This window comes from Brassica napus, chromosome C3 (genome assembly GCF_020379485.1).
Source record: "Brassica napus cultivar Da-Ae chromosome C3, Da-Ae, whole genome shotgun sequence".
Classification (NCBI taxonomy): Eukaryota; Viridiplantae; Streptophyta; class Magnoliopsida; order Brassicales; family Brassicaceae; genus Brassica; species Brassica napus.
Genome location: NC_063446.1, coordinates 55,136,301 through 55,149,304, shown reverse-complemented (window position 1 = coordinate 55,149,304; position 13,004 = coordinate 55,136,301). Strand labels below are relative to the sequence as shown.

The 13,004-nt window shown below is 34.0% G+C and overlaps 2 protein-coding genes across 2 annotated transcripts; one reads left to right on the top strand and one right to left on the bottom strand.

Annotated features, from left to right (window-relative positions):
* The first annotated feature begins 2,243 nt into the window (after nucleotides 1-2,243).
* On the top strand, nucleotides 2,244-4,140 carry BNACNNG29670D. Its single transcript, XM_013801723.3, has 8 exons — nucleotides 2,244-2,723; nucleotides 2,848-2,928; nucleotides 3,017-3,076; nucleotides 3,192-3,235; nucleotides 3,397-3,439; nucleotides 3,512-3,583; nucleotides 3,673-3,774; nucleotides 3,860-4,140. The coding sequence occupies exons 1-8, from the start codon at nucleotides 2,391-2,393 to the stop codon at nucleotides 3,977-3,979; spliced, it is 855 nt and encodes a 284-aa protein (XP_013657177.1). The 5' UTR covers nucleotides 2,244-2,390; the 3' UTR covers nucleotides 3,980-4,140.
* A 69-nt stretch (nucleotides 4,141-4,209) lies between these two features.
* Nucleotides 4,210-7,739, bottom strand: LOC106361913 (inorganic pyrophosphatase TTM2). Its single transcript, XM_013801722.3, has 12 exons — nucleotides 7,570-7,739; nucleotides 6,895-7,241; nucleotides 6,711-6,825; nucleotides 6,427-6,622; nucleotides 6,242-6,355; nucleotides 5,991-6,164; nucleotides 5,721-5,915; nucleotides 5,432-5,554; nucleotides 5,232-5,356; nucleotides 5,023-5,137; nucleotides 4,678-4,938; nucleotides 4,210-4,593 (listed from the first exon to the last, which is right to left on the bottom strand). The coding sequence occupies exons 2-12, from the start codon at nucleotides 7,232-7,234 to the stop codon at nucleotides 4,348-4,350; spliced, it is 2,004 nt and encodes a 667-aa protein (XP_013657176.1). The 5' UTR covers nucleotides 7,235-7,241; nucleotides 7,570-7,739; the 3' UTR covers nucleotides 4,210-4,347.
* Between the last annotated feature and the right edge of the window lie 5,265 nt (nucleotides 7,740-13,004).

The window sequence follows — 13,004 nt, the reverse complement described above, 5'->3', positions numbered from 1 at the left end:
ACCTTCTTGGATAAATTGGCCATGTCATCCAGATCTTGATCATCTTTGTCTTCTATGGGAACATCAGCTTCTGGATTATGGGTAATGGAAGGTAATATGCATGTGACCTTCAGCTAAAACCATAAAAAAGAAAACCCAATTAATTAGCTTTTAAAATGGAGAATCATAATAAAACAGAAACAAAACAATGTAAAAACTTACATGTTTATCATTTTCAATCTCTAGAACATCTCTCAGCCGTGGAGACTTTACATGAATGTATTTCTCACACAAGAAGATAAATTGGTGTAGACGGTTGAACATCCAAAACAGGAATCACCGTACAGAAGGGAGATAGCAAAGGAACCGATTCGAGTATCCACAGATGGAAGGCTAGAGGAAATCCGTGCAATTCATATTTATTTTTGTCCAGATTGTTGTCGACAACATTCTTAAGTGGTTTCAGCAGCAATTCATAAGCTATTCTTCCCCATGGATATGTCATCAAGACGTCAATATCATGTGCTATCTTCACATAATCCAAAGGAAAAGTCGTGTCTGAGCCCGAGACCTTCTGTAGTAGTATGCTCTCAATCAGGAGGAGCATTGCAAGGCAGAATCTCTAATCAGAAGCGTCGTCGTTTGTGTTTCTGAGCTGGTTTTCCACGTCCTTTACCGTATGAGGACCCTGTAGGAAGTCCAACTCAAATCTCTCGGTTTCCTGTCGTGGTCCTTCTCCTCCCCTCTACATTTCAGATTGGTAACCATGTGGAATTCCCTTATAGAGAACCTCATTGGTTGGGCCCCGAAATGGAACCATGCTTCGTGTTTCTTCACTGTCTTGATGCTTTTGGTGAGAACACATGGGCTATCTTCGCTGATAATTTCAAATTTCTCTCACTGAGCTTGATCAACGGTCCCAAAAACGTCCCTCGTATTCTGTTGAACTCTACTTCTCTGAGGATATTCTTAACAGTTTTGATATAAGCATAGCTTGAAAACTTGTTTATAGAGTCATTTTGACTTGGCTCTGATCCAATCATATACCTTAACTCAGGTAGTGTTAGTTTGACATGTAATGAATCTCCCATCTTGTTTCTATCCTGTATAACCAATCAAAAAAAAAATTCAAAATTTTGTTAATAGGATTTTCTGGTTTCTAGTCTGAGTGGCTGTTTTGAAACAGAAACTTAAATAGGTCTATTGAGGAGAATTTTCCCCAAATTAATCTCAACTAAAAGACAATGACACTCTCAACTATCAATATAGCTAAAGAAACAAAAAAGAAGAACTAAAAGACTCGTCGAAGTTTTTCTTTCTCTCGATTCATATATGTGTCGTTTGAACTAAATCTGAACTAAATCTTCCAAACCGGTAAAATAAACAAATACAACATAACGTGTAAAGCAATAACTTAATAATTACTAAGCCAAAACAAATTGCAATAGCTAAAGTGTGGTTAAACATCGAATAAACTCAAACTCTAACTGATAATTTTCCTAAAAAATTTATATACATACAAATATAGGTAAATTGATACAAACGATAAGATGTCTTTGTTACAAATTAAGACCGTTGATGATAGTTTTAATAGAATCTTACAAAGCAAATACGAACCAAATTATGAAGTAAAACTTCAAATCAACTCGAAAATCAAATCAAAACAACAAAATCAAATCAAATTGACCCCCAAAATCACAAAGTTCCGATAAATCATCAACATGAAACTTTGAATCAGAACTAATCATCAATTTATGATCAACATGTAACTGTGAATTGAAAACTAAACATCAGCTGGTAAAATTATGAATCAAAACTTCATTTGGATACGAGATGCCTTGAATGACGACGGTGGAACTAGGAGATAAAGTCGTAATTGACGACTATATAATGGTTTTCGTTGTTGTAAAAAAAACTCAAAAAAAATAAAGTTATAATAAAATTAAAGTATTAGAGAATGAGAGCCGCTATATTAATGAAATCTATTTTTTTTTTGTAATTTTGGACTTTAAAGCTAGATTTGAAAGAAAATGTTGATATATTTGAAGCCATTTCTTTTTCGTGCCAAAAAAATAAGAATTAATTTCTCTTTATAGTTTTATCTTTTACTATTAAATCAGTAGGATAACTCGATATGCCAAATTTATAAATAACATCTTTATTTCAGAAGTAAATATTATTAATATTCTGTTATTTTAGATAAAAAAAACTGTATTTAAATGTTTAGATATTTAATTGGATTTTGGTTTTTATGTCGGTATAATTTGATCATTCGGATAGAAATCAGAACCAATAGAAAATTAATGAATCGGTTAGTGCTGCGAACAGTTTATCTGAAATAGACGGAGAAGAAAGAAAGCTCCTCTCTGTCGCCGTGGGAAAACAAACAATCTCATTTCTTCTTCGCCTCCATGAATCTCCTCAAAACGATTCATCATCACCAGTCCACAATCACTCGATTTTACCGTTTCGCCACTACACAATCCTTGGCTTCCGCTTCTCTGTTGTCACTCTCTCTGCAAAGACCCAGAATCTCTCTCGTTTCCACCTCCAACCGAAGCTGCTTCGCACTCTCGAGCGTCTCCAGAGCTTCGTTTTCAGGTAATCGAGAGGATGGGAAGAAAGAAGAAGCTGAGGAGGGAGATGAATTGGTTTATCAGAAGACGCTGAGACTGGTGGAATGCGCCATGTTCGCTGCCGTCACCGGGCTCGTTTACTTTCTCAGCAACTCCCTCGCCATTGAGGTTCGTTACCCATTTCGTGTTTTGTTCAGTTGATGAAGAAAGTAGTCTCATTTAGCTTTGTAGCTGTATAAAAACGATAACTTTGTGTTTGACTATTTGTTCTTTGTTACACGTTTGAACGCAGAACTACTTTGGGTGTTTTTTCGCATTGCCAATAGTGATATCCTCGATAAGATGGAACATTTCAGGCGGTAGGAAGACAATGGTAATGTAAAGAGCATTCTCCTTTCACATGAATGAAAGTTTGTTGGCGCATGTGCTTCAAGTCTTTGTGGTCTTTGTTTGTTTATCAGGTCGCTACTCTCATGCTCTTGTTCATATTATCAGGTCCAGTCAAAGCATTGACTTACTTTGTAAGCCCTCCGCTTTGTTAGCTTCAGTCTGTTGCGTGTTCTTTGTTTCTTTATGATTTCTCTTTCACAGCGATTGCAATGACCTTTCTTTAACATTGTGGGGTTTATCCTGTAGCTTATGCATGGTCTTCTGGGGCTTGCAATTGGTTCATTGTGGAGGTATCTGAACTCATATACTCCTCTCTATCCTGCACAGTTTTTAGTTCATGACACCCTAACTAGTATACATCTTACCATGACTGAAGTTGTGGAAGTAGATTACTTCAGCATAAGACTATCTATCTCACTTACTTATTTTTCACAATGTCTTTTGTTCTCAGGATGAAGGCAAGCTGGCGTCTCTCCATTTTCTTGTGCACAATGGTGAAATTTCACAGACCTGTTAACTTTTATCTCTCCTTGTTTACTTGTATTGACGTGTTTCTTCCCGTGCAGGTCCGAGCATTGGGTCTCATAGGATATGTTCTGACATCATCCTTCTTAATAAGAGAAAACATTCTTGCTGTGGTAAGCCTTTTTCCCTTAAAACCTATCCACCCTTTTCCCCAAAGAAGCCCTCTTGTATAAATAAAACTCCTATTGCATTGTTCTTGCAGATCACAATTAACATCCACGCCTCTCTCTCCTATGTTTTCACCGCCATGGGCCTCAACATAATGCCTTCCATGAGCCTCATCTATATGATATTTGGAACAGTGGTACGTAATCTCTTTACCTCTTTCCTCTCTATATAACCTGGAAGATAAGAAGAAGCTGAGGAACTTACCTTTTGATTGTCAACAGCTGTTGCTTAACAGTGGATTCTTTGTGCTGTTGCTGCATATCCTCTACTCAATCTTCCTCACAAGACTTGGAATGAAATCTTCCTTGAGGTTACCAGCTTGGTTAGACAAAGCAATATGATGATGGTGTTCACAAAATCTCTTGGTCTCTTTTGGTGATAGATTTTTGTGTAGAGCAATTCTGGTGGAGCATACATTTGTAAAAACTTTTGTAGGGCTGACATACAAATCCAAACCCAAGACAAAAATTTGTTTATAATCTGATCAGTACTGTAATTTTCACATGAAACACTCAGAAACCGAACAGAACTAGCAACTAGGTCTTGTCTTTGAGTATGAACTAACATAGAGAAGAGTAAAATGACTGAATCTTATTAAATATAAAACTAATCGAGAATATGTCATCGTCTACGTAGAGAAACCCACGGAAGCTCTCACAAAACGCCTCCAGTCAAAGAAAAAAAAGAAGATCCACAAGGGTTATTGATGTTATTGCCGCTTGTTAATGTAGATCACTACTACTCCTACGCTGCAAAGAGCCAAGGTTGTTAACACGAGAGGGAGGCTACTAGATTCCACACTGGATAAGAAGAAGAAGCTTTTGCTTGTTCTGCTGCTATTGCTGCTTCCTGTTCTGGCTAGGCCTGACCTTTCGGCTGAGTCTTCCCTAATCAAATTGCACAGATTACCCAACTGATGCATCACTTGACGCTGTCCACGTGAGAGGGTCGATATCTGCTTTGCACCAGAACCAGCAACTCAAGCAATGTAAACACAATCCAAATTTTATAAACAAGAAAATAATGTAAGATGACTTGCCTCTTCCATTAATGGCGAATCCTTGGCTAACTGGGAAGATGAAGACGAATGGGCCATTATGGCATTTGTCAAACAGCCATTGTCCAGACCAGATATGAAATACGAAGTTGGAGCTGAGCCATTGCAGACTTCTATGCTCTGCTGTGTTGGAGGGTTCTTGTTGCAGCTCAACTTTGAGTTTAGCTCTTCAATCAGGTTTGTGAACTCATCCATTCTCTCATTGAGAGATGATATTTGTTCCGAAAGCTGAGTCATAAACCCCTAAAAAATAGACAATTGCACTGTTAACTTTAATAACGATTTTAAAGTGGCCAAGAGAGGAATGAAGGAGAACAAATCTGAAACCTCATTTGCTGGTGAGTCGTGGTTTCTCTCTTCGTACCTCCTATCGCTTGAAGAATAACCAGCAAGCTTGGAGATATTCTTATCTCTTTGGGTTGAATATGACTGTGACATGCCTCTGTGTATCATAAATGGGCATAACAACTATAAGGAAGGACACATGGATTTGGAAGTAACAAAGCTTTCTTATACACTCCTTGACACAAGTGTACCTTAGGTTCTTATTTCTCATGGCTACTCTATCTGCAGACGCTCGTAAGAGTGCTTCCTTGGGACTTGAACTAGACACCAAATCCTCATCTAAGCTAAGCTTGTTCTTCAAATCATCTGGTAGTGCCTGTAATAGGATGGGACTTCTAATCAGGAAGTCTACTGAGATGTAATAAAAAAAACTCAAAAAATAAAATCATACCATTACTTCATTTATCAGCTTTTCAAGTTGGATCTGTTCAATATAGGTGCGTGGAATGAACGATCCTTCCAATCCTAGCTGCTCTGCAGTGCTCTGTACAATTTGCCGATCTTTACCTTGCACCTGGTTATAACACATTTAGATTTCTATTATTCAAGTCATATTGTTTTCTGGATAAACAAATGTTGTACTTACTGGGAACAAGAATGCCATTATAAAGCCTTTATGTAAATTTCAATTACAGTTTATTATGCCAAGAAGCTTGATGAATGAGTTTAGATAGACAAACCTGCAAGTAGTGACGATTCAGTTGCTCAAGCCAATCGATTTTTACAATGACTTTTTCAGTAGCAAAGACATGGCTGTTCCTTTTAAGTATGGTTGCTATTGTGTACCCCAATGCCATAAGCCCACCAAGTAAGCGAACGCTCACTTCAAAAGTAATCCTTGGGGATATGACAAAAGGAGTATCCGTAACCCATTCCTGGATATCAAAAACCATAACCATAAGTACTCACCACATCATTTTAAGCATCTTAACATAACCAAAGGGCCAAACCTCAAACATGAGGCTGTACTTTCCATCTTTATTCCGCATTCTCAAATACGATTGGCAAGACTCTGGGTCTTCACCAGGAGGAAGAAGATATATATCATAAGTCTCCTCCTTAGTCTCTGTATGTCCTTCAGAAAGGACCGCCTTGATCTGATCAACAGATACATCCTTTCTTGACTACAAAAAGGCAAAAGAACTTCAGTTTATCAAACGCAGACAAGATTACAGGACACAAATAAAGTCATTTTCCAAACCTTCAAGATGTATGTTGGGCTCTGAAAGCCAGTGAAGGGGTTGAATTTATTAATGATTTTAATTTGAGCAGTCTGGAGATCTGGCTCTATGAAAGCTTTGTACATCGGATACACCTACATAAACAGTGGAGTTTGTAGAGGTCACGCATCCAATAACATCCAAGAAGCAAGAAATAAGAACAAACCGTTTCAGATATCTGATGTATGATCTCCTCCGGCTGTTGCCCCGCACGTTGGATATCACGAAGAACCCGTTTCACAAGATCAAAGTGAACTCCACCAGTGACAGACACACGAAGGTCCAACAAAGGTCGCAGTTTTTCACTCAAAGCATAGATTCCTTCAATAATCACAATCCTAGAAGCTGGAACATCAAGTGTCCTACCAAAAAATTAAAAAAAAAAAAATGTCTTCAGTGGAAATAACCACAAAGAACACAATGGTTAAACCATGCTGGTTGTATGTGCACCTGTATCCAACACGAGAGCTGGACTTAAAATCATATATAGGAACCTCAACCTGTTTCCCTTCCTTCAAATCCTCAAGATTCTTGAGCAATGTGTCATAGTCCGTTAACCTTGGATCTACATTTCCCAATAAAAACGATCAAATATCTTCAATGAGCAAATATCAAAGATGAATCTTTTTTTTACCGTCAAAGTTCCCATCAACAATTCTACTAGCGTCATTATAGTTATCCATCGATATGACACCAACACTAGGCAAAAAGTTGAGTATCTTCTCGGTGAACACAGTCTTTCCAGCGCCAGATGGGCCAGCGACACCAACCAATACGATCCCATCGTTCTTCTGAGAAAGCAACTGGCACGCACGGATAACAGCAAAGAAGCCCTTCTCAAATGACAACCGATCTTGAATTGGAACTATCTCGTACCGAACCGAGTCTCTTCTCTTGACCAATTGGACTTGATCCTTTAAAAGACCGTGTCTCTGCTGATGAAACTCGATCCCGTTGATGTCTTGACCCGTCATGAACAAACTGTAAGAAAAAGAGCATACTTGGATTGAGAAGACAGAATCTAACAAGCTTACACAGCCGAGCCGACAAACACACATCAAAGGCTGCAACTTTACTGGAAAAGAGTTCACATTTTTTACACTTAAACCCCATGGGAACAGTACCAAACAAACAAAAAGCTACAAACGAAACGATCAAACTGTTACATAGCAACACTCATGAGCAGAGCAGTGATCACAAGATGTAGAATAACAGTGAGAAACACAGAAACATGAACCAGATTGGTCGAACGGGAAGACCCATCAACGAAAAACGAAAACTTTGGAGCCGAGTTTGTGTTGGCACTCACAGAGGAAAAATGTCGATAGCTCCTCGGTGGCAGAGAGCAGTTTCAATTCGATTTGACACAAAACTAGGGATTTGGATTATTTGGGAGTGTGTGTCTTTATGGGGGCGAGAGATCTCTAGAGAATCTCTGGCGAAAAGATCTCGCCGACCCACGAGGTAACGTTAGCTAAGAGAATGAATGAATAAGAGAGCCTATTTAAATATTTCGAAAATATTAAACCGACTAAATATTAAAGTTAAGCTGAAAACAATAGAGAAATTGAAGTGTTTTTTTTTGTAATATGATGAAATTGAAGTGTTATTTGTGTATAACTTTTACAAATCCATGTATTTAATTGAATACTATCGCTTTTTTTTTTCTTTTTGATATTTTTTTATGTTATATAATTCTTTTAGTTGATATATTTTTTTATTTTTCCTTTTAGATATTTCCCCATCTTTATAGCAGCTATAAACAAAATTATAAATTTAGCACGATGGGTGAATAAAAGGCTACGTGTATATTTGATATAAATATAAAAGTCGAAAATATTTATATATGCAAAGATATTTTACCATCAGGAAAATATACAAAAATATGGATATTCGATATTTCTATCAATATAATAGTTTTGATTTGAGTGATGAATATATTAGAGAACTTTACTTTGAATATATTAGAGAACTTTACTTCTTTAGGTAGGTTTGGGGCCACAGAAGGACCAAATACAATATTTGAATTTGTGTTATTTATTTTTACAACAGTAGTTTAGTAAGCTTTTGTTGAGTATCCTTCTTTGCAAAAAATAGAAACGTACTATTTTCTATAAATATTTAACTCATTAATTTTGGGATGGTCAGTAGTAGGCCTAGAACGGATCCGGATATCTGGAAAATTCGAAGTACGCGAATCCGTGAATTTAATATCCGGATCCGGATTTGTGGTTTCCTAGATATCCGGATTTCAGATATCCGTCCCGATATTCTATTACCCGCGGATATCAGGATCCGGATCCGTAAAAATAATTAAAAATAATATATTTTTTAAAAAAATACTAAATTGTTAATATAATAATAAAACAAATATTTATAAATATATTTATAAATGTCTATAATATTGTAGAAACTAAAATATAATATTATAAGATTAACTCATGTATAAATATTAATATATCAAATATAAATATTAACGAAATTTAAAAATTTAATGTGTTTTAAAAATACGGATCTGGATCCGGATATCCAGACCTAAAAATTAAGATATCCGGATTCGGATTCGGTTTGGACGGATCCAAGATTTTACTATCCGGATTCGGATCCGAACACCCTAAATATCCTATTTTCGAAGCGGATCCGGAGCGGATCTCAGATAATAAGTCTCAGGCGGATTTCACTACCACAATATTTTGTCCACATTTATTATTCATATCATCGCATACGGCCAAGGATCCTCCTGAGTTAGCAAAAGAAGAAGATACTAAATCGAACAAAATTTAATGTGTTTTTGAATCATAAATATTAACCAACTAGGTGGTTGCCCGCATTTTCGCGGATTTTTATGTTTTGTAACAACATATTTATTATAATTTTTTTAATTAAAATATGTTTTTGTTAAATATTTTTTCTAAGAATAATTGTTTAAAAATGATAAACATGACTATTTTAAAATATTTTTTGATATTTTGTATTGATAATTGTACTAAAATTAGTTATGTATTATATTTATGATTCAATTTTTAATAAAATTACTTAATTTTTGAAGGTATATAATACTGAAACTTTGGAATATTTTATGTAGTTTAGAAATACTTGATTGCTAAAAATGATTTTATGAAGCATTATATATTATACAAGTAACATATGTAATTACCATAAATTATTTTGTGCAATATATTTAGGTCGTTTTGGATACTGATCAAATTATAATACTTTTTCTCAAACTCTATATATGATCAACACCTAAGAAAATATTAATTAAGTGATTTATCATTTAATATAAAATTAAATTTAAAAATAGATTTTATAAATTAATTGATGAGCTTGTATAAATAAATTAAAACCTCTTATCATAATTTAAATCATATGATAAGCCAAGATAAATAATTTTATAAATGTATTTATAATTTTTATAAATGAGTTATAAAGCATGTATGAATTTTATTAGATATCAATAGTTATTATAATACTTTATATACAAATATAAGGCCATATACAAATATAAGGCTTTATATAAGAATATAAAATCATTATATTGATTTTAATAGGGAAATTTCACGTTTACCACTTTCGTGGTACCACTTTTCATCTTTACCACCAATAAAATGACATTTTCAAAAATACATTTTTCATTAAATGGCAAAAGACTCTTATACCCTTGTTCTATATATATAATAAACCATTATTTAAATAAATAAAAAAATATATTTTTTAAAAAAAAAAATTAAAAAACTAAATTTTAAACTAATTTTTTTTATGTTTTCGAATTATATTTTTTCAAATTCGAAATTTTTTATAAAAAAAAAATTTCCAAATTTTTTGAATTTTTTTTTCAAAATTATGCTTGAAACTATTTTTAAAATTTTATTCATATTTTTTAAATATTTATTTATATATTTATTAGAATCCTAAATTTCACATTCCAAAAACTCTATCTCACCCCTCAACTCTAAACCATAAACCTAGATTAGTTAATCCTAGAGGTATAAGTGTCTTTTACCATTCATTAAAAGTGAGAGTAAAAGTGATTAATGTAGACATGAAAAGTGGTATTATGAATGTGGTATTTGTCGTAATTTCCCATTTTAATAAAAAAATTTGTATACTATTTTATGTTGTTTATAAATATATAAAAATGTTCAAACATTATTACTCTTTCTATAATTTTAACAATTAGTTACCATAAATAATTATTTGTAATATTATGTAGATTTTTGGCAAGTATTAACTGTTTATAGACTTATTTTTTCTTTTAAATCTAATTAAAATAAATAAAAATATCGACAATCAATTTATAACAATTTTTTAAGATTTCATAAATGATTGACACATAACCAAAAAATCTCTTAAATGACTTCTCAATTAATATATAGTATGATATATAACTTTGATTTTAGGGTTTTTTGCAGAATTGACCTATAACTTAAAGTCAAACACAAAACTAACCTCCTTTTTTTTTGAAAATTGGTTTTGCCCTATTCACCCCACAAGTTCATATAATTTACAAAAATGCCATCAATTTTTTTTTCTTTTTTTCTTCGAAAATGACATTTTTACTCTCTCACCCTCATCATCTTCAAGTAATTACAAGATTGCCATTGTCATCAATACCACAACCACCATGAACAACCAATTTGAAGCTCTTAATGCTCCCAAAATCGATTTACCCTTCTTCTTTTTTCATTCTTCTGAACTAAACACAACATATCTCTCACTTTCTCTCCACAATGAGCTAAGAAACCCAAGATTTTGATTCTACATTTTTTATGGTTCATAGAGTCATAGAAGCTAACGATTCTGGGTGGGTTACTTTCGTTTGTGATTCTGTGTGCTTGGAGAAGCCTTATGTATGCTAAGGAACTTATCTCACCAATTTAAGGTATGACATCGAATTTTTTTCCAGATCTGTTCGTCAGACGACTTACTTGGGAAGTCATCTGGCTGTAGACAACTTACCTGGAAGTCGTCTGGTCAACGCAGAGGTTATTTTTGCAATTGACTTTGAAATATGTAACCTGAGACGACTGAAAGTTAAGTCGTCTGTTTTTGTTTGGTTTCAAAAAAAATTCCAAAGAACCTAGACGACTTACATTTCAATCGTCATAGGTTAGTTTTGCATTTGACTGGATAATTTCAGAAGTTTGACTTCCCCAGACGACTTACATTTCAGTCGTCTGGCGAAAATTAAAATAATAATATTTTTTTTAAAAGTAGACGACTTACAGTTAAGTCGTCATAGGTTAGTTTTGCAATTGAAAAAAAAAACTTCAAAATTTAATTATACACAGACGACTTATAATTCAGTCGTCCACGAGACGACTTACTTGTAAGTCGTCCAGGATTTTTTTCCGAGATTCTGGTCAAACCTCGTAAATCCTGGACGACTTACATTTCAGGATTTTTTTCCGAGATTTTTTTTAGCCAAACAATAGTAGACGACTTATTTTTCAGTCGTCCGAAATAACAGATTTCAAAGTCAATTGCAAAAATAACCTCTGCGTTGACCAGACGGCGTATAGTTTAGTCGTCTGGACAACTTAGATTGAAGTCGTTCGCGTCTTCTCCGCTAGTTTTTAAGTCTTCTACGTTAGTTTTTGAATAACTTGTATTTTTAAGAGTGATAAGTAACTTCAAGATATGTAAAACTCATATTTACAAAATATGTTCTCTCCCTTAGTTTTACTAAATTTGACTAAGTTTTTCAACGCAAACTTATAATAAAATATGATATGCTTTGACTAGTTACTATTGTTTGTTTCCATCTCTTAAGTATTATTGTTAAAGACAATAATAATGACTATTGTTATGAGTTGGAAGAAGGGTAAAATGCTTCTTAAAATGTTGTATCAATATAAAGCTACCAACATTCTTGTTTATTAAGATGAGAAAAAGGCCATTGGAGTTTATTATTGCATATGAGAGATCCAAAGATAAGAAAAAGGCTACTGAAGTCTATTATTTCATTGATTTGTAAATGTGTAAACACATTGTTAGCACATTTAATACATCTTGGAAAACATTATTACTGATTTTACAAAAAATTCACAACTAAAAGAGTAGACATGCAATTCACAAAACAGACCACAAACAAAACTATTATAGATCATTCCTCTACAAAGACAAGCTTGGATTCCACTTGAGTAGACAAGACCACACGACTTTTAAGAAGTCCAGACGACTTCTAAGAAGTCCAGACGACTTCCAGGAAGTTCAGACGACTTTGTCAGAAGACTTTTAGGAAGTTCAGACGACTTCCAGACGACTTTACAGGAAGTCCAGACGACTTTACAGGAAGTCCAGACGACTTTACAGGAAGTCCAGACGACTTTGTCAGAAGACTTCCAAGAAGTCCAGACGACTTCCAGACGACTAACAGGTAAGTCGTCCCAGAAGTCTTCCAGATCTGAAAAACCTGCATATTAAATCCAGATCTGAAAAACCTGCATATCCAAAAACGTTCAAATGGCTTAAAAACAGAAAAAATGAGTGAAAGATTAGATAAATCTACCTTTATAGAACACACAAAAATACATATCTAAAAATAATAGATCTACCTTTAAATTAGTGGAAGATGAGTACCATCTAATTAAAAACCTGCAAAAAAGATAGATTAGTAAGAAAGACATGAGACAAAACTGGAAAATTCATATAAAGTTTAGTGTTTTCAAGTCAAAGAGATTAAAGTGGGTTTGGAGAGTTTTAGTTTGGGAAAAAAGTAAGAACTTTATACAACAAGAAGTT